The following is a 19,634-nucleotide window of genomic DNA, read 5'->3' on the forward strand; positions in this document are numbered from 1 at the left end:
TTCAGCTGTTTTACAGCATTTTATTGCATAGTTACAGTTGTATAGAGTTGTTGAATCGATTACATGGTCATTTAAAGTTGCAGAGTAACATTTCAGAGTGTAACAGAGGATGCCAGAACATCTAATATATTCTAATGAAATGCAATATAATACCTTTAAAAAATATTCGAGTTTTCAAATGAGCATCAATTGAGATTGTTTTTTTAATGTAGTGTAGTTACAATCAGGGGCTAACTGAGCCTTACAACTCAGGCCCAATTTTTAACCCTTGGTGTTAAATGCATAGTTCACCCAAAAAGGACATCTTTTTTGTGTTCAACAGAAGAAAGAAACTCATACAGGTTTGGAACAACATGAGAGTCAAGTCAACTTTATTTATATAGCGTTTTTTACAATGCAGATTGTTTCAAAGCAGCTTCACGGTGTTAAACAGGAAAATAATGCAACAGAATTTGATTCGGCCGTACAGCCGCTCCGGAGAAAACGGTGATGTCATCAGTTAATTTCAATTATCATACCGTGACAATGTGGGCAGATCAGTAATTTAGTTTATATGGTTAATTTAGTTTACTAATTAGATTTATTTGGGTATTTAGTTGAAAATGTAGTGTCCCCAACTGAGCAAGCCAAGCCAAAGGCGACAGTGGCAAGGAAACCAAAAATCCATCAGGTGGCCTAATGGAGAAAAATAAACCTTGGGAGAAACCAGGCTCAGGCGGAGTGCCAGTTCTCCTCTGGCCAATTAACAAACAGCGTATGGTTAATATTCTGGCAACTTTACAGGTCAGGGGTCATATTAGATCGGAATAATGGCAATACACCAGAGACGGGTTTATTGAGGATGACGTATCGATTAAACAATTATTAATTTGCAATATTTGAAAGATCTGAGTCATCATGCCGGAGAAGGGTTTATTGAGGATGACATATCGATTAAACAGTTATTAAATTGCAATATTCGAAAGATCGGAGCCGTCGGGCCAGAGACGGGTTTATTGAGGATGACACATTGATTAAACAATTATTAAATAGGAATATTCGAAAGATCGGAGTCATCACGCCGGAGACGGGTTTATTGAGGGGTACGTGATGACAAAATTTTCATTTTTGGATGAACTATACCCTATACCTTGTTTGTGCCAGATGCAGCTTTTATTTCAGTGTGAAAGTTTTGCTTATTTTATAGGTAAACCACTCATGTTTATTGCTCAACTGATTTAAAAAAACATTTGAAAGAGAGGAAGCAAAGGAAAAGATTGCAATGCAAATGATTCAACAAATCCATCTTTCAAATCTATATTTTTAGAACTAAGAGCTAGTTCTGCATAATAAAACACCCAAAAGGATTGGCTCATAGTCCCAGTGGGAATAACTACACACACAAACACACAGCCACAGCAATAGGCACAAACGCAGCATGTGTGACAGAATGTAATTTTGAGGCTAGACAGGACTTTTATACTGTAGACTTCTTTTTGCATATATCAATGTTTATTGCTGTCATTTGTTTTAGTCTGCAGGGTAAAATCATTTTGTCAAAAAGTAAAGCAAGCGCTCCACAGTCTTCTGACACGATGACTGATCACTGTATATGTTTAGCTACATAAACTGCAGTCCTATTAGAGAGGTGATGAAAATGTGCAATCAAACAACACAGTTGCAGTATCATTTAGATGGTTGCTTATTCATTACAGGGATAAAATAGACTTGTTAGCGAGAGTTTGCGGGTCCATGCAAGTGTGTGTGTACATGCATTCTGGTCCTTTTCTGCTGAAAGTCATCTTTTGTTGGCTAATCTAATCTATGAAGGGTAAGCAGTCTCCTTCCCTGTCCCCTGAGAGGGACAATTTGTCGACACAGACATCAGTGATGCGATGACACTCCTCGAACGCTCTCACCTGATGAAGGACTCAAGTTTGGATTGGTTAGTTAGATCACATGACGGGGGGATCCACCCACAAAGCAGGCTAACTTTGGGACACAAATATGGTGCTAAACAATTGCAAATGTGATACAAAAATGATGATTTGTGTTTGTTAATTGTAATATTGCTATTTGTTGCAGTATCAATAGTTAATGTATGATAATCAGAAAGAGAGGAAGGGGAGAAGGAAAAATGCAAGAGGAAGCTGCTGATGCATTGCAGATAAACTGCGTATCCTGCATGGACAACCCCTCCCTTTCCTATCCATACACACACCCCAAGCTTTCTCTATGACATCATCACATCACCTCCTCCAACCTGATGATGTCCTGTGAGGGAGATGTGACTCAGCCTACAGACTAATGCCCCCCTATGTAAGATTTGGGCAATCTTAAAAACAAAGCCACAATCCAATCTCTCAAATCTATCATTTGCTGTAAAAGTAAAGATGTTGTGAATATGACAAAGCAAAGATGACAGATCACATGACCCTGAAGACTGGAGTAATGGCTGCTGAAAACTCAGCTTTCCCATCACAGGAATAAATGAAATTTTAAAACATATTAAAATATAAAATAATTACATTTTAATACTAATTCGCAATATTACTGTATCAAATAAATGCAGCCTTAGTGGATATAAGAATCGTCTTAAAACATTTAAAAATCTCATCGACCACAAACTTTTGAACAGTAATTTAATTCAAAACAAAATCTAATTTGTAAAGTTAAAAATAAAGTTAATTTGAAAAGTGAATTTTAACCCCTGTCTTTTCTATGTTGTAAAAACAGTGATGACTCATTGAGTCTTTAAAAGCAAAACTAAAGCAAAGTTTTGTAATAATTTTTTCCTCTTGACTGATCTCCAGGGTTCTGCCTTACCCTTTGAAATGCAGAGATAGTGGATTTGAGCTACTCATCCATTGGAGGCATGGGGTCAGGGAGTGCGTTCAATAACTGTGAAGAAAACTGCAACAAGTCATTCGCGCTCCTGGGGGTAAGCTAAATGAACACAGTTTCTCCTGTCATCATTTTAGCCCAATAGAAGGCCCCCTCCTGGGAAGTTTGAGCAAGCCTTCAGATCTAACAAATCTGTTTGGCTTTGTGACACCCAAGTGCAAGATAGAGTGGGTGTGTGTGTGTGTGTTTGTGGGAGAGAGAGAGAGAGAGAGAGACCGAGAGAGACCGAGAGAGAGAGAGATTGAGCTAATGTTCAAGGATAGGGTGATAATAATGGCTGTCAGAATCTCACCACCTCTGCTTCGTTTAAAGGAACAGCTCACCTATACATAAAAAACAACCAGCATTTCCTCCGAAATGGCAAGGGAGGCAGCGCCTACTTAAAATTAAATGAGAAATCAATCCATATTATAAAAATAAAACATTTGAAATATTACAAAATGCGGCATCGAAAGTGTACAAATCACTTGTTTCACTAAAGTAACAGTTCAACAGTGACTCAGCAGGTAATGTTACAACGGGAGACCGCATCTCTCTTGCCTTCCCTGAACCCATTGAGCGTTCATTGAGAACAGACCCCTATAGCATATGGTGGGTTTGGTGGGGGGTGGTTGAGAATGAATGGGGCAATGCCTCCATCGTGCTATGATTAGATATGATGACCAGTCTGTGACCATCTGTGGCTATATGACCTGTCTGTGACCAGTCTTTACTGAGCTTGATGACTGATGAAAATTAATTGACTGTTAAAAAGCACAGCTGAATATAAATGTAACAAAATATATATATTGCTTAATTTTTTACTGCCTTTAGTTATTATTTTGGACTAATTGTGTTTAAAAAAACTAACTTCATGAGATTTATACTTGGTTTTAATAAATAGCACTATTTACATAGTTACGGTAAAAATACAAAATAGAATTGTATTTGGTCTCAACATTTTGCGACATTAAAGGGATAGTTCACCCAAAAATGAAAATTAGCCCATGATTTATTCACCCTCAAGTCATCCTAGGTGTATATGACATTCTTCTTTCAGACGAATACAATCTGAGTTATATTAAAAAAGTCCAGGCTAATCCAAGCATTATTATAGCAGTAATAGTTGCTCTGTTTTTGAAGTCCATAAAAAAAGCATCTGTCCGTCGAATAACGTGCTCCACGCGGCTCTGGGGTTGTTAATAAAGGCCTTCTGAAGCAATCGATCCGTTTGTGTAAGCAAAATATCCATATTTAAAACTTTATCAAGTAAAGTTCCAGGCAATTGCCTTCCGTGGAAAAGTGTTGAAAGTGATGAGCAGTGTTGCCACAGTTACTTTGAAAAAGTAATTTGATTACTGATTACTCCTTTAAAAAGTAACTTAGTTACTTTACAGATTATTTGATTTTAAAAGTAACTAAGTTAGATTACAAGTTACTTTATTAGTTACATTCAGCAGTTGCCAACAACACCCCTGCCGCATCAACATAAAAATGACAACCGTTTTATGCCAACACTCACTTTATTGCAAGTGCATTTTTAACAGTAACGTTCAAAAATGTATCTCCTGACATTTTAAGTTGAAATTAAAAAATATTTCCTGAAAAAAAAAACATGTTTTAATAAAAAATGTAAATAAAGCCGCGTTTCCACCGAAATTACCCGGAACTATTTGTACCAGGAACTTTTTTCCCAGGAACTTTTTCTCCCCCAGACCTGCTACAATCTGCGTTTCCACCGCGGTCTAAAGTACCGGGGAGATTAGGCAATTAGTGCGGTGACGTGGGAATGCGCGCGACTGCTTCTCCCAGTCACCGACGGACAGTAATCACTTTTGCGCGATACTGTCTGCAACAATAACAAGTGTAGGTGATGCAAGCAGCGCTGCTTTTGCTGATTATGTACACACATTACCAACACTGCTTATTTAAACGTGCACTTTCACCTGGTTTGACCATTTTAATGCAAAATGGGATGATGAGCAATCCAAAATCTGAATGTGTTGTAATAGCTCAATTCCAAAACAAAACATTTTCTATAAAAGGATAATGAGGTTTCAGTCATTCATGACAGATGTGTGAAAAGTTAATTGAATGAAAACAATAGACTGAATTAAGCGGTTGAAAGATTAGGTACTAGACTGCAAGTATTTTATTTTTTTATCACAATAACATCTCTTAACATTCACAAAAAAAAAAAAAAAATCACATGACTAGTATTACAATATGCTTCATTAAATGCATAATATTAGAGACTTCTTCCTCAAATTTGAAATGAAGCAGGACCACACTTATGGCTTCACTTAAGTTGTACACATTTTTGTCAGCTTTATAACGTACTGGTGACCGCGGGGGAAAACACGCTGGTCTCCGTTGCCTGCGATTCATCAAGGCCACTCGTTACACCTGGAAAAGCACGTTGAAAAAAGTTACTGCAACGTGTTTAAACACTGCAACGAGTTTAATAGATGATACCAAGATGATATATTTAACTTACCTTCAACCCACTCGGATTCCTGGATGGTTTCCAACAACGCACTAGCCGAGTCTTTCGTTACTGCTGCGCCAGAAAAGGACGGTCTGTGTCCCAGCAACGCGTCCAGGCGGTCATAACACTTGTTGATACGCCGGTCGGAACCGCTCCGGTTGTTATGATCCTTTAATTTCTTGTAATCTTGTCTAATTTCTTCAACTTCTCTCTGCACTGTTTTCCAGTGTGACTGGAACCGAGTCGATATCTTCAGTTATACCTTTTCATTGCGGGTCGCCGTTTCCAGTTCCCGCTGGATGTTCTCCTCCGCTTATATGCTCAATAAAGCCTGAACCTCGTCGTCGGTCCATCGGTCAAATTTTTTGTTGAACTCCATTGTTGCAAAAAAAATATTTACTGAACGCAAAACCCACGGAACACCTCGCAAAAGACTTGTAAATATGGCGGTGGAAAAAAAAATAGCTGCGAGAGCTCAACCAATCAGCATGTTCAGCGCCCAAGTCCCACCCCCGAAAGTTCGGGAACTTTTGAAAAGTCCCACCTCGCAAGCAGGGCCGTTTGTAGGGGGAAATATTTACCCGGAACTTCATTTAGACCCTGGTTCCTGCAGTCGAAACACACCGAGTTCCCCCCCAAAGTTCCTGGTTCCGGGGTAAAGTTCCTGCGGTGGAAACGCGGCTTAAGACTTTTTCTTAACATAAATACTCTCCCCGAGATGCAAGAAGAAAGCAAAAATATATATTTTTTCTAAGGAAAATGACAAAAATAGTAACTCACAGTGACTTGGATAAATTACTTTAATCCGATTACTGGTTTGGAAATTGTAACGCACTAGATTACTCGTTACTGGAAAAAAGTAGTCAGATTAGAGTAACGTGTTACTAAGTAACCCGTTACTGGCATCACTGATGACGAGCGTACCTGGTCGCATTTGTCTTTCGATCAGCAGAGGCACTTTCAACTTTTTCCATAAATTTAATACAGAAGGCGGTCAGCCGAAACTTTACTTTATAAAGTTTTAGATATGGATATTTTGCTTACACAAACGCATTGATTCGCTTCAGAAGGCCTTTATTAACACCCCAGAGCCACATGGAGCATGTTATTCGAACGTCAAAAACAGAGCAACTTCAAAAACAGAGCAACTATTACTGCTATTATAATGCTTGGATTAGCCTGGACTTTTGTAATTTAACTCAGATTGTATTCCTCTGAAAGAAGAATGTCATATACACCTAGGATGACTTGAGGGTGAGTAAATCATGGGCTAATTTTCATTTTTGGGTGAACTATACCTTTAAGTGTAACTGGGACATGAATTTGCATTTGATTTATATATATATATATATATATATATATATATATATATATATATATATATATATATATATATATATATATATATATATATATATATATATATATATAAAAAATTAAAACACTGAACACCACTGCACGCCACTAATGAAAATACTGTCATTATTTACTCACCCTCATGTTGTTCCAAACCTGTATGCTGCTATTTTTCCACGGAAGAACGTCACGTGTTGTCATCTCGAAATTACAGTAATTATGACACGTGAACACAGCATGAATCTGCAGTAAGTCCGGTGGTACAGCAGTCCCGTGGTACAAGTTGAAGCTTTCAGAAAAATCCCAGTTTATGCCCCATATGCCCTCCTTCACTATTCCCTCCATTAGTCCACTAATACAGTAAAAGAAAAAGTGAATAAAAAAACGAGTGAGCAAATACAGACACTATAGTGAGATGGTGGTTCAGTGGGTTAAACCATGGAACTGATACGCAGAAGGTTGCTGGTTTGATCCCAGCGGTCACTACCAGTGTGTCCTTGAGTAAGATATTTTACTCCATGTTGCTCGAGGGGGATTGTCCCTGTAATAAGGGCACTGTAAGTCGCTTTGGATGAAAGCGTCTGCCAAATGCGTAAATATATTCGAATTCGAAGTTTGTGCTTGCTGCTTAATAATCTTTTAAAACTTATCAAACTGGCAGCTCCAGTAGTTGAACTCTTGAAAGGAATTTATACCTGTATGATATTACACTGTACCCACATTGGACCAGTGGTTTGGAAAATGGATGGATGATTCTGCTGCGGGCAACATCTTCGGGCGAGACACAAGAATTAATTTGATATGATTCTCACAGTGCATTATGGGTATTCTCTAGCTGTTGAGTTGTACACTCATCATTACAGTACTTTATGGGATTGAATGAGTGCACTCGATAAAGTCCACTAGGGTTTCAGACACCACTACATGGCTATTCCCTCAAATGTATTATTTAAAGGTGGGCGATTTCGACCGCAGCCCAGGGCTTCCCTACAATATAGTAAGTGAAAAACAGTATGTGACAAAAGAAGTATGTCTGAATTCATAGTACTCAAAGAGTAGGCAAAAAGTACCCAAAAGTCCTACTACTTCTGGTGAGATTCTGAAGTGTGCATATGACACTTTACTATCCCATGAGTCCATGGGAGGGGATTCGTGAATGGCAGTGAAGTGACTGATGCTGGTAGGTCACGCGATAATGACAACGTGGTGAAAGTTGTCTGTCCAGATTTCATTCATACTACACACATTATATACAACTCACAAAGTAAGTACTTATTCAAAATAAGTATCTAAGAGAGTATGCGATTTCGAACGCAGTCATATCTGGCCGAGTAGTAGGGGGTCTGTGGAAATATTTAGAGAAAAAAAAAGAATAAATGAATCAATAAAAAAAAGAATAAAATTAATAAGTAAATAATTGAGAAAATAAATACAGTACTATGAAAGTACTGTACTATAATGCATAGACAAAACTTAATAGAAACAAAATACTTTCCAAGTAATATTTTAGAAATATTTATAATATTAATTTTTAAAATATGCTATTATCAGGCTCATATATTTGCAGCATATTACTCATGATCCTTATAACATCTTCTGCAGTTTTACTCTTGGAGAGTGTATGGAGATACGATATTGAAGCACTTTTTTAGTTCTTCTTCTCTCAAGTACATTGATTACATGAGTAAATACACATGTTGTCTAAGGGTTGGATTTTGTCCATGACACGGATCGTTAAGGCTCTCTGCTCACATGATGCTGCTTTCTGCTTCCTCATCGATATGCTGACTCCCAACATTTTCCTTCTGCTAACCACCTTGGGGGGGATGATGAGAATACGGCCATAAATCACAGCTAAAAAAGAGACCAGCAGGGGTCTCTCTATATCTTACACACACACACATTCACACACATGCATTAACCCACTCTCTAACTCTCCCCTCGGTCATGAATAAAACATGGCTGGCAGAAAAACCCACTGAGAAGGCAAGGAATGGAAAATGTTTAGTTGAAGTCATAGGTGGGACCTTCAACGAGTCATGAATTACGCGGATCAATGTATTTCCAAATGCTTTCAGATATAAAGCACTTCTCACGTTGTCTACAGATTACTGCTGAGTCATCCGGTCTCATCCAGGGAGGGAACCGGGCAAAAGAATCCCTTCAGGGCTGATTTAACAACAGTATCCTCCAGAGATTTAAATCAGCATCAAGTCTTCATGCACCGCTACTCTGCATTTGTACCAGAGCTTATTTTGCAACCCACATTTTTGTATGCACTTTTTTTCCCCAAACGTATTTTAAAAGATCCCGTTTGATTCGTTACGTGTACATTTCTGTTCTTGGCAGACATTTTCTTATGAAAGTCACTTACATGAGCGTTATGCCTCCAGTATTGCGCCGCATATACCCCCCCCCCACCCCCACCCCCACCCCCACGCATACTTTATTAATAAATAATAGACTTCTCTCCCTGCGTACGTGCCTCATCCCCGTCATACTAATTCTGAGTTCACTGTCCCTAATATTGTCACATTATAGCTGGATCTCCAATAATGCATCACAGTAGGCTGGTACTGTAAGGGCGTGCTCTGCAGCATTACTGGTGGCCTGCATTGAATTTTAAACCGCACTGCTCTGCATGGCCACAAAAGCACCTTGAGCGGCAGGCGCCCTGCTCCTCGGGGATGATTTGCACATTTAAAAGGGATGGTCTTCACTCAGGGCTGGACATGCAGAGTGGACAGTAGAGACATAAGGTCATTGAGTGCAGGAGCTCTTCTTCTGCTGCTCTGCATGACTGCACGCAGGCTAAATCTGGCTTCAATGCTCAGACGCAGCAAATCCAATGACAAAGCAAATAGAATAAGGCCTATGTTTAATTGGAAATATCTCATTTTAGTCCTCTCAGAGGGACAAATCTATCGTCCTCTCATGGTTCAATAGGAATGACTTGGAGCATTACAATGAATCATTTAGAGTTTCTGGTGATATGATTTAACTCTGCTGAGCGATGGGAAATATAGGAAATTAGCAATTGCTAATGCTAGATGTCCGTGTATGGTCAGAGTGACTTTCAGCACTATGTGACTCAGAATGAAGTACTTTGGTTGAATTATCTATAGCAACTGCAGTTCTGGATCAATCAATTACGATCTCAACACTCTCGGGTTGTGTTTTCTTAACTGAAGTATCTTTAAAACAATGCACATCTTTGGCATGGCCCTTCTGTTCACTTTTTCTCATGAGATCAGATAAGCAGATGAGAGTAAATTCAAATCCTTGCCATGTGAATCAAATAAAGTATAGAGAGGTTTCTATGCATAGCAGGTGTTCTGTTAGAGGAAGTCAGCACTATCTGACACGTCGCAGTCCAATGCATGACTTGCATACTTTGTCTATTCTGAAAAGGCAGGAAAGAAGTCAATCGTCAACCAGTACAAAAAGCCTAAGTTAGAACTGGACTAATGTGCAGCTAATAATGTTTTGCAGCAGAGTAGAGAGGAGCGGTGCTCCCTAACTTTAAGGATGACACAATAACAGTATATGCCAACATATAATCGTTTATGCAAGCTATTTTCCATATGTCAATAACATGAATTTATTTCAAATGAACACAACATACTTTGTTCTCACTGTTGAGTAAATGTTACTATACGATTTTGAGTTTACACATCCTGTAAAAAGAATGATGCTTAGATCAAGTAATTGCTCATTTAAATAGCATATTTACTTTTTTCTTGTTTGATTTTGTAGTTTTTTATTTACTTGCTATTGAAGTTCTAGCAAGTGTATCTTAAAGCAGCGTTTCTGTTATACACGGTTTTTGTGTATCTAAATAGGTATTGTTACATAGGTCATAAATAGATAATTTATTTATAAGGAATTTAAATCAAGGTGATGAGATGCAAACTGTTGCCTTCATTTTTTAAGTCAACAGAAATCAAATTTTTCAGAGTGCAAGGCGCATTTCTCTTCGAAATGGTTAAACTCATTCAACCACAAAAAAATTGGGTTAAACTTTATTATAAATAATAAATAAACAATATTTATAAAGGGGTTAGAGTTACGTTGTAACAGTGTATTTACACAAATAAGTGCTGAGTAATATGTAGGCTAGTTACTTGAAATTATGCATAATTTACTGTATGCAACATGTGTACCTACATCACCTTAAAATAAAGTGCTACCGACAATAGTCATTTCATGTAAGTTAGCAGTAGCTCACCACAGCGAAATGCCCTTGAATGTGTCTGAGATACGGGCCGCTGTCCTTGGTGCTGACTGTAGACGCTCAGTCAGTGATTGGACTGCGTGATCAGACTCAGTCCAAGTACCAATGATGTCACGTCCAGTGTAACAATAGCCCTCCTATAATAAATAATACGTGATATATCATATTGTAATTATATCGAAAAACCAACATGTAGCCTATTTTATTACATTCAGTAAGAGTTTGTTCTTTTTTAAAAAACGTTTCACAATCACTCAGGGCGCAAATTATGGAGGTTTTTAGGGTGTATTAAAGGAAAAGGTTGGTTATAGGGAGCGTCTTAAAAGTAGGCTATGTATTATTTTTACACAAAAAGTGCGCTAAATGTACACGCTCTATAGCAAATAAAACAAAAGACTATAGGCTATTGGGCTACTCAGTTGATCACTTTATTATAGGCCTAGATAACAAACACCGCTACTTAAAAAGTCTTTAAAAGTAATTTTTAGAACATTTCCAACTGAGAAAATATTTTTGAAAGTTATTTTTATAGGTCATGCGCCACCCAAGCACTCGCTATGTGTGCCTTTAGGAAGCAGAAAAGGCTACTGATAAAGATAAGTGTAGCAAGCAGGACCCTCCCACCTCGTCGGATCAATGGTCCAGTCAAAACAAGCCTGAGCTTTTTCGCAACTGCGCCTCGGGTATATAAAGGCAGGTAGAGCTGCTATCCAGCGCTGAGAGAGCCACACACGCTACACCTATACACTACTTAACCTCACACTTCTGTTCATCTGCACGTTCACACCCCGTCTGTCCGGATGAGTTATTCGATAGACACTATAGGAAGTCCCTACCGGAGGGTGATGGACACCAGGACGAGCTATTCGAGCCCCTCCAGCGGGTTCCGCTCCCAGACCTGGTCGCGGCCAAGCCCAAGCTCCTCTTCGTACAAGAGGAGCTTCAACGTCCCGGTGGCGCGAGCTTACGGCTCCACAGTTCTGAGCGCCACTGACAGCCTTGATTTCACTCAGACCTCCATCCACAATGGAGACTACAAGCGCTCCAATGAGAAGGAACAACTCCAGGGACTCAACGACCGCTTCGCGGGCTACATCGACAAGGTGCACTTTCTGGAGCAGCAGAACAAGCAGATCGAGGCGGAGATCCAGGCACTGCGGCAGAAGCAGGTGTCGCAGTCTCAGCTGGGCGAACTTTACGACCAAGAGCTGCAGGAGTTGCGCTCCATGCTGGAGCAGATCCACCACGAGAAGGCGCAGATCCAACTGGACACCGACCACATTGAGGTAGACATCCAGCGCCTCAGGGACCGCTTCGATGAGGAAGCCCGCATCAGGGAAGAGACGGAAGCGATCCTCCGTGCCCTGAAGAAGGACATGGGTGACTCAGCACTCGTCAAAGCAGAGTTGGACAAGAAAGTGCAGTCCCTGCAGGACGAGATCGCGTTTATCCGCAACAACCACCAAGAGGAGATCAGCGATCTGTTAGCGCAGGTGCAGGCGTCGCAGATCACCGTGGAGAAGAGGGACTACCAGAAGGCGGATATCACCGATGCGCTGCGCGAGATTCGCACGCAGCTGGAGGGCCACTCGACGCAAAACCTCCAGCAGGTGGAAGACTGGTTCATGTGCCGCTATTCGAAACTTACCGAGGCCGCTGAGCAAAATAAAAGCGCCATCAAATCCGCACGGGACGAGATCGGAGACTATCGCCGCCAGTTACAGTCCAAAACCATCGAGTTGGAGTCTGTCCGAGGAACCAAAGATTCTCTGGAGAGGCAGCTCAACGACATAGAGGACCGACACAACAATGACCTTGGCAGCCTTCAGGTACATAATCACATCAATCATTTCTAGTATTAGATTTCATTTCGGCATTTAAACAAAAAGGGAGTTTAATATGCAAGTCTGATCCTCCAAATGTGCATGTGTTGTTTTATAAGTGCTTTAAAGTGAACTGAATGTAAAAAACTTTATCAAACAATTACCACATGTAATAGTGTTTTTGTTGATAATCTAAAATAATGTTACTCAATTTAAGAATATGCTATTGAAAAACTAATATTGTTTGACCACTCTGAATATTGTGGTTGCAGCCTTTGCTGCAGTTGCACTCATAAATCACTTCGACTTGCAGCTCTCCTCAAGTCGCAGTTAAGTCTGTTGAATGATTTATTGAACTCGCTATTGTATATGGAAAGCAGAGAAAGAGACTGTACATTAACTGGAGGATTTGCATATGATGCTTCATTACATCATAGGTGCAGTGGAATGGTGCTAGAAAGGGTTAAGGAGAGGCAGACACCCACAATGCAGTCTCTCCTCACTCTTTGCTGAGTCAGAGCAGAGGCAGGGTTCGCTCATTGGCTGTGTCCTGGAATCACCTCATGCACATAAACTCAATGCACCTATTGGTTGTCCTTGAAGCCATACGATGAGACGATTATATTTTTAGTTGAATTGGTGCAGTGAGAGCATTAGCATGTGAGAATTATGCATAAACAAATTATTGTCTTGAGAATATGACAGTTTGTTTGTTTGTTTGTTTGTTTGTTTGTTTGTTTGTTTCTGTCTGTCTTCAGCAACAGATTTATTTGACTGAGCTGTCACAATATTTTGTCTGACTCACTAGGAAACCATCCACCAGCTGGAAAATGAACTCAAGAGCACGAAATGGGAGATGGCACGGCATCTTCGTGAATACCAGGACCTCCTGAATGTCAAAATGGCCCTAGATATAGAGATTGCAGCGTACAGGTAAGATTGGGATCAATTTCGCAAATGAGTATGGTCTAAATAGCTTTTATTTTTACTTATTAATATTAGTATATTAATTATATTATCAATATAATTGATTTGTATTAATAATAATGACTAATTGGTACTTTATAATATTTAATTATTTAAATTTTTCAGTAATATTTATTAATCATTTTGATAAATATATTATATTTAATATTTTGTTTAACATTTAATTATTTATTAGCTATTTAAATATTTTATTTAACAATGCAAATATGTAAAATTTGTAGCCATAGAAACAATTATTTCAGAGAATTCTATAATAGCCTCACAATTGTATCTCCTTTTTTTATGCCTTTCGTTTTTATGTAGAAAACTTCTTGAAGGAGAGGAGAGCCACTTTAGCACTTTCCCATATCGCCAGACCGTCACCAAAAGCCCCAAGGTCAAAAGTGAGCCGCCTAAACTTAAAGTGCAACACAAGTTTGTGGAGGAGATCATCGAGGAGACGAGGGTGGAGGATGAGAAGTCTGAGATGGATGAGGTTTTGGCTGAGATGGCAGAGGAGTTGTCAGCTGCTAAAGTGGAAGATGAAGGAGAAGAGGAGGGAGAGGCTGAGGGTGAAGAAGGTGGTGACGAGGAAGGAGAGAAAGGAGAGGAAGGTGAAGGTGAAGGTGAGGAGAAAGAAGAAGGAGAGGAGGAGGTGGTTGCCTCAACCCAAGCCAAAGTAGCCTCCGGAGCCCCTGCTGAGGATGAAGAGGAGGGAGAGAAAGAGGGAGGTGACGAAGAACAAGAAGAAGAAGCTGGAAAGGGTGATGAGGAGGAAGAGAAAGGAGAGGAGGAAAAGGAGGGCGAGGAGGACAAGAAAGAGGACGATGCAGAGGACGAAGCAGAAGAAACTAAGTCCCCCAAAGCTAAGGCCTCTCCTGAGAGTGAAAAAGCAGAAGAGAAGCAGACCAGCGGAGGAGAAGAAGAAGGAGAAGAAGAAGAAGGTGATGAGAAAGATGAGACAGATGCAGGTAGCGTCAAAGGATCAACAGATGAAAAAGAAGCTGAAGCAAAGGAGCAGCCTAAGAAAGCAGAAACGACAAAGGAAGACAAGAAGGGAAAAGAGGAGAAGGAAGAGCCCAAATCTGAAAAAGACAATGCAACCGTGACAGAATCCAAACCAGAAACTCCAAAGAGTGAGAGTCCAAAGAGTGAGAGTCCAAAGAGTGAGAGTCCAAAGAGTGAGAGTCCCAAGGCCGAAAGCCCGAAGGAGACACCTAAGACAGAGACTCCAAAAAAGGAAGCCCCCAAAATTGAGTCTCCCAAGACTGAGAGTCCTAAGAAAGAGGAACCTAAAGCAGAAACGCCCAAGAAAGAGGCCCCGAAGTCAGAACCACCGAAAGCTGAAGCTAAAGAAGATTCCCCAAAGCCAGCAGATGAGAAAAAGAGTGAACCAGAGAAAAAGCCTGAAGATAAAAAGAAAGAGGCAACCGTGAATGGAGACATGGCCAAGAAAGATGAGAAGAAAGAGTCCGATAAGAAGGACGTGATCTCCAACGGAGTGGACGAGAGCCCAACCAAAGATGAATCGAGCCAGAGGGTGGTCATCACCAAGACGGTGGAGACCATCACGACTGGGGAAGGCGGAGTCAAACAAGTCACAAAAACTGTCACCGTCACCGAGAAAGGAGATGAGGTGGAGGAGACCGTCCAGGAGAAGGTGGTCTCCAAAACCCCGGAGAAGGCCGTGAAGGCCACCGAAGCAGATTAGACCCGAGCATACAGCTTTAGCCGACCGAAGAGGAACCGAGGAGGAAGCATTCAAGCAATCAACACAAAACAAACATAACAAAGAAACCATAAAGCTCAACAGATGTACTTAATTACATTAACCACACTAAAACAAAGCATAGAGAGAAGCCACACGATGCGGCAAGCTAAAAAAATGCATGTTGAGTGACAGCTTTAAATGGGTTCTGCTGCGTATGCCATCCGGGACGCCGGGGACTCACTTTTCACTTTTGTTCAAACTGCAATACCTGGGGGAGGGGGGCGGTCACTTGAATGTGGCATCTGCATGCCAGCTCAGGGGGAGTGCGCTCCTCGTTCTTTGAGATAGAAAAATAACCACCCTATGTATGACAGTAATACAAAAAAATACTCTAAGAGTGGCTAGGAATGACATTTGCTTCAAGTTAGGGCAACAAGGGTCGTAGAGATACATTCTTCTGACAAAGTAGCCTTATAAATATTATCGCGAGGACACCGACTGAGCCAAAAATGTAAAAAAAAACAAGAGATAAATAAAAACAAAGGATGGTGAAAATAGCCCATGGTCATATACACTCAGTACATAAAGCACCTAAGAAACTCTTAGCCTTAAACATGCTTTTTACCGTTGTCAGTTATGTTTACCTGATGAGTGCATTTGAAAATAACCCTGTCAATGCGCACATACATTCTTGTATGCATAGGATTGACTTGAATTCAACTACTTACCGTTAATGAGGTGCTACCGTTTGCAGTCCCATGTCTTTGTTCATCTGAATGAATTTCTCAGCAGCATTTGCTCAATAAACATCATATTAAATACACTATATATATGTTTTGTCTTTTTTCCTCATGTGGTATGCATTTGCCTTTATAAGCACATTATTTGAGAGTGTGATTTACATATTCTTTGAAAGAAATATAAGAGATAAGGAAATAATACTAACATTCACACTCACAAGAGTGATTGCCTTAGGAAAAAATGTATTTAAGTTTGTTTTAAAAATGGCATGTAAGCAAATTCAAAAGTGAAAACAGTTATGTAAAATGTACAAATGACCCTTAATATCGTCAGGAAAAAAAGATGAATATACACTCTAAAAAATGCTGGGTTAAAAACAACCCAAGTTGGGTTGAAAATGGACTAACCCAGCCATTGGGTTGTTTTTACCCAGTAAATGGGTCGTTTTAACCCAGCGGTTGGGTTAAATGTTTCTTAAAACAACCCAATCGCTGACCCAAACACCAACTTGGGTTGTTTTTAACCCAGCATTTTTTAGAGTGTATATATATATTATTGAGATTCATCAGATTTTTGGTTAGTCAAGATCAGCAACTCAAAGATCTCCCTAAAATTATTTATGTCTACATGTACTTTTTAATGTCATTTTTATTGAGCGCTTTATTGAATCATCAGTGTAAGTATTTGCGGTGGAGTGCAATTACACGAAAGTGAGTGTGAGACCATAAAGAAAATGTTTCATATTGCATATAATGTTGCTGCATTGCAGACAAAGTGCATCATCAGAGATATTTGATACATATTAGTCACAAATACATGTGATTTCGATGCAACATTCATAATGGACTGCTCAAGGCATTAATGATATAAAATGGGACAACATTTTATAATTCAAAATAAAAGTGACAATACTGGTTTAATCAGTGCTTTTGTCTCAAAAAACTCTTTCATAATTATTTATGAAAACAGCTCAGTTCCCTGATATTGCTAAAGGGCTCATTAAAATGCGCACCTCAAGTTTTGTGCAGTACAAGTTATGAAATAAGGACATGACAATATGATCATTTAAAATGATTCACTATTTGGTATAATTTTCAGTACTGCAGTAGTTTTTGCACTGTATATCTAATTTACTGTTAGTAAGTAAAATTCTACATTTTAAGGAAAAATGCTAAATTTACAGACATTAATGACTGTGACTTGCTACATACATTGAACTTGGTGTCTTCAGAAAAGAACTCAGGTTCCTATCTGGCACGTTTCTATGTACTCTTATTTTATTCTTACAGTCAATTTTATCTCCCGGTCTATGTACATGTTTATGTACATATTAGTGCTGTCAAATCGATTAATCGCGATTAATCACATTCAAAATAAGAGATTGTGTTTACATAATATGTGTCTACTGAGTATAATTATTATGTATATTTGAATACACACACATACTGTACATGTATATACATTCACCTAAAGGATTATTAGGAACACCATACTAATACTGTGTTTGACCCCCTTTCGCCTTCAGAACTGCCTTAATTCTATGTAGCATTGATTCAAAAAGGTGCTGAAAGCATTCTTTAGAAATGTTGGCCCATATTGATAGGATAGCATCTTGCAGTTGATGGAGATTTGTGGGATGCACATCCAGGGCACGAAGCTCCCATTCCACTACATCCCAAAAGATGCTCTATTGGGTTGAGATCTGGTGACCGTGGGGGCCATTTTAGTACAGTGAACTCATTGTCATGTTCAAGAAACCAATTTGAAATGATTCAAGCTTTGTGACATGGTGCATTATCCTGCTGGAAGTAGCCATCAGAGGATGGGTACATGCCATGGTGGTCATAAAGGGATGGACATGGTCAGAAACAATGCTCAGGTAGGCCGTGCCATTTAAACGATGCCCAATTGGCACTAAAGGGCCTAAAGTGTGCCAAGAAAACATCCTCCACACCATTACACCACCACCACCAGCCTGCACAGTGGTAACAAGGCATGATGGATCCATGTTCTCATTCTGTTTATGCCAAATTCTGACTCTACCATCTGAATGTCTCAACAGAAATCGAGACTCATCAGACCAGGCAACATTTTTCCAGTCTTCAACTGTCCAATTTTGGTGAGCTCATGCAAATTGTAGCCTCTTTTTCCTGTTTGTAGTGGAGATGAGTGGTACCCGGTGGGGTCTTCTGCTGTTGTAGCCCATCCGCCTAAAGGTTGTGCGTGTTGTGGCTTCACAAATGCTTTGCTGCATACCTCGGTTGTAACGAGTGGTTATTTCAGTCATAGTTGCTCTTCTATCAGCTTGAATCAGTCGGCCCATTCTCCTCTGACCTCTAGCATCAACAAGGGATTTTCTCCCACAGGACTGCCGCATACTGGATGTTTTTCCCTTTTCACACCATTCTTTATAAACCCTAGAAATGGTTGTGTGTGAAAATCCCAGTAACTGAGCAGATTGTGAAATACTCAGACCGGCCCGTCTGGCACCAACAACCATGCCACGCTCAAAATTGCTTAAATAACCTTTCTTTCCCATTCTGACATTCAGTTTGGAGTTCAGGAGATTGTCTTGACCAGGACCACACCCCTAAATGCATTGAAGCAACTGCCATGTGATTGGTTGATTAGATAATTGCATTAATGAGAAATGAACAGGTGTTCCTAATAATCCTTTAGGTGAGTGTATTTAAAAAATATTTGCATGTATATATATATATATATATATATATATATATATATATATATATATATATATATATATATATATATAATTTATATTATATATATAAATATATCAAATATTTCTTAAATATATACATGCATGTGTGTGTATTTATATATAGGCCTACACGCAAAAAAATATTTTTTAAAGGTTCTTTACACGTAGTGTCAGTTCAAATTAGAACCGTATCGTCCTGAAGAAACCTTTATATGCTGAAAGGGTTCTTTGTGTTATCCCGCCTTTTTGTTTTTCAAATCTGTAACTGTCAAAGTAACCTCATTATTGATTTTCTGGAGCTCAGCTACGACTACACAGACTGTCAGCACGCTCTCAAAAGGTAAATTATTTATTTCTTAAAATGACTATACTGTTAGGGGATAACAGTTTAGGACCCAAGACCAGTTGTGAAGAATGAAGATTTGAAAAATAAATAATAAAGGATATAAATACATCAGAGGATTGAGAAGATATTTCACTGGAACTTGGTATTCATTACATCTATATCATGTTCAATGTCAATTGTTATTTATTAATGTATTCAGCTAACAACAGTTGACTGTCATTTTTCCTACAATTTGCCATTTCAATAAAAAATAAAAGGACCCAATTTACACAACATGCTGTTGTTTTTTAATGTAAAACCCAAATAGAGATATTATAAGACCAGGCAGATAGAGGACAAAACCCCCCTAATATTAATAAATAATATATACAAATAATATTACTAA

The 19,634-nt window shown here is 39.2% G+C and overlaps 1 protein-coding gene across 1 annotated transcript; it reads left to right on the forward strand.

Annotated features, from left to right (window-relative positions):
• The first annotated feature begins 11,655 nt into the window (after window positions 1–11,655).
• On the forward strand, window positions 11,656–16,265 carry nefma (neurofilament medium chain a). The gene is made up of 3 exons (XM_079834948.1): window positions 11,656–12,769; window positions 13,572–13,696; window positions 14,054–16,265. The coding sequence occupies exons 1-3, from the start codon at window positions 11,741–11,743 to the stop codon at window positions 15,438–15,440; spliced, it is 2,541 nt and encodes an 846-aa protein (XP_079691074.1). The 5' UTR covers window positions 11,656–11,740; the 3' UTR covers window positions 15,441–16,265.
• Window positions 16,266–19,634: the final 3,369 nt, after the last annotated feature.

The sequence above is a fragment of the Gobio gobio genome (genome assembly GCF_949357685.1).
Source record: "Gobio gobio genome assembly, chromosome: 14".
In the NCBI taxonomy this organism is placed as follows: domain Eukaryota; kingdom Metazoa; phylum Chordata; class Actinopteri; order Cypriniformes; family Gobionidae; genus Gobio; species Gobio gobio.

What these genes read in the sequence shown, in the direction of transcription:
- nefma (XM_079834948.1), top strand. Translation starts at nt 11,741, where the DNA reads ATGAGTTATTCGATAGACACTATAGGAAGTCCCTACCGGAGGGTGATG. An exon ending in ATGACCTTGGCAGCCTTCAG is followed by an intron (nt 12,770 to 13,571) that starts GTACATAATCAC and finishes CTGACTCACTAG; the next exon opens with GAAACCATCCACCAGCTGGA. An exon ending in ATAGAGATTGCAGCGTACAG is followed by an intron (nt 13,697 to 14,053) that starts GTAAGATTGGGA and finishes GTTTTTATGTAG; the next exon opens with AAAACTTCTTGAAGGAGAGG.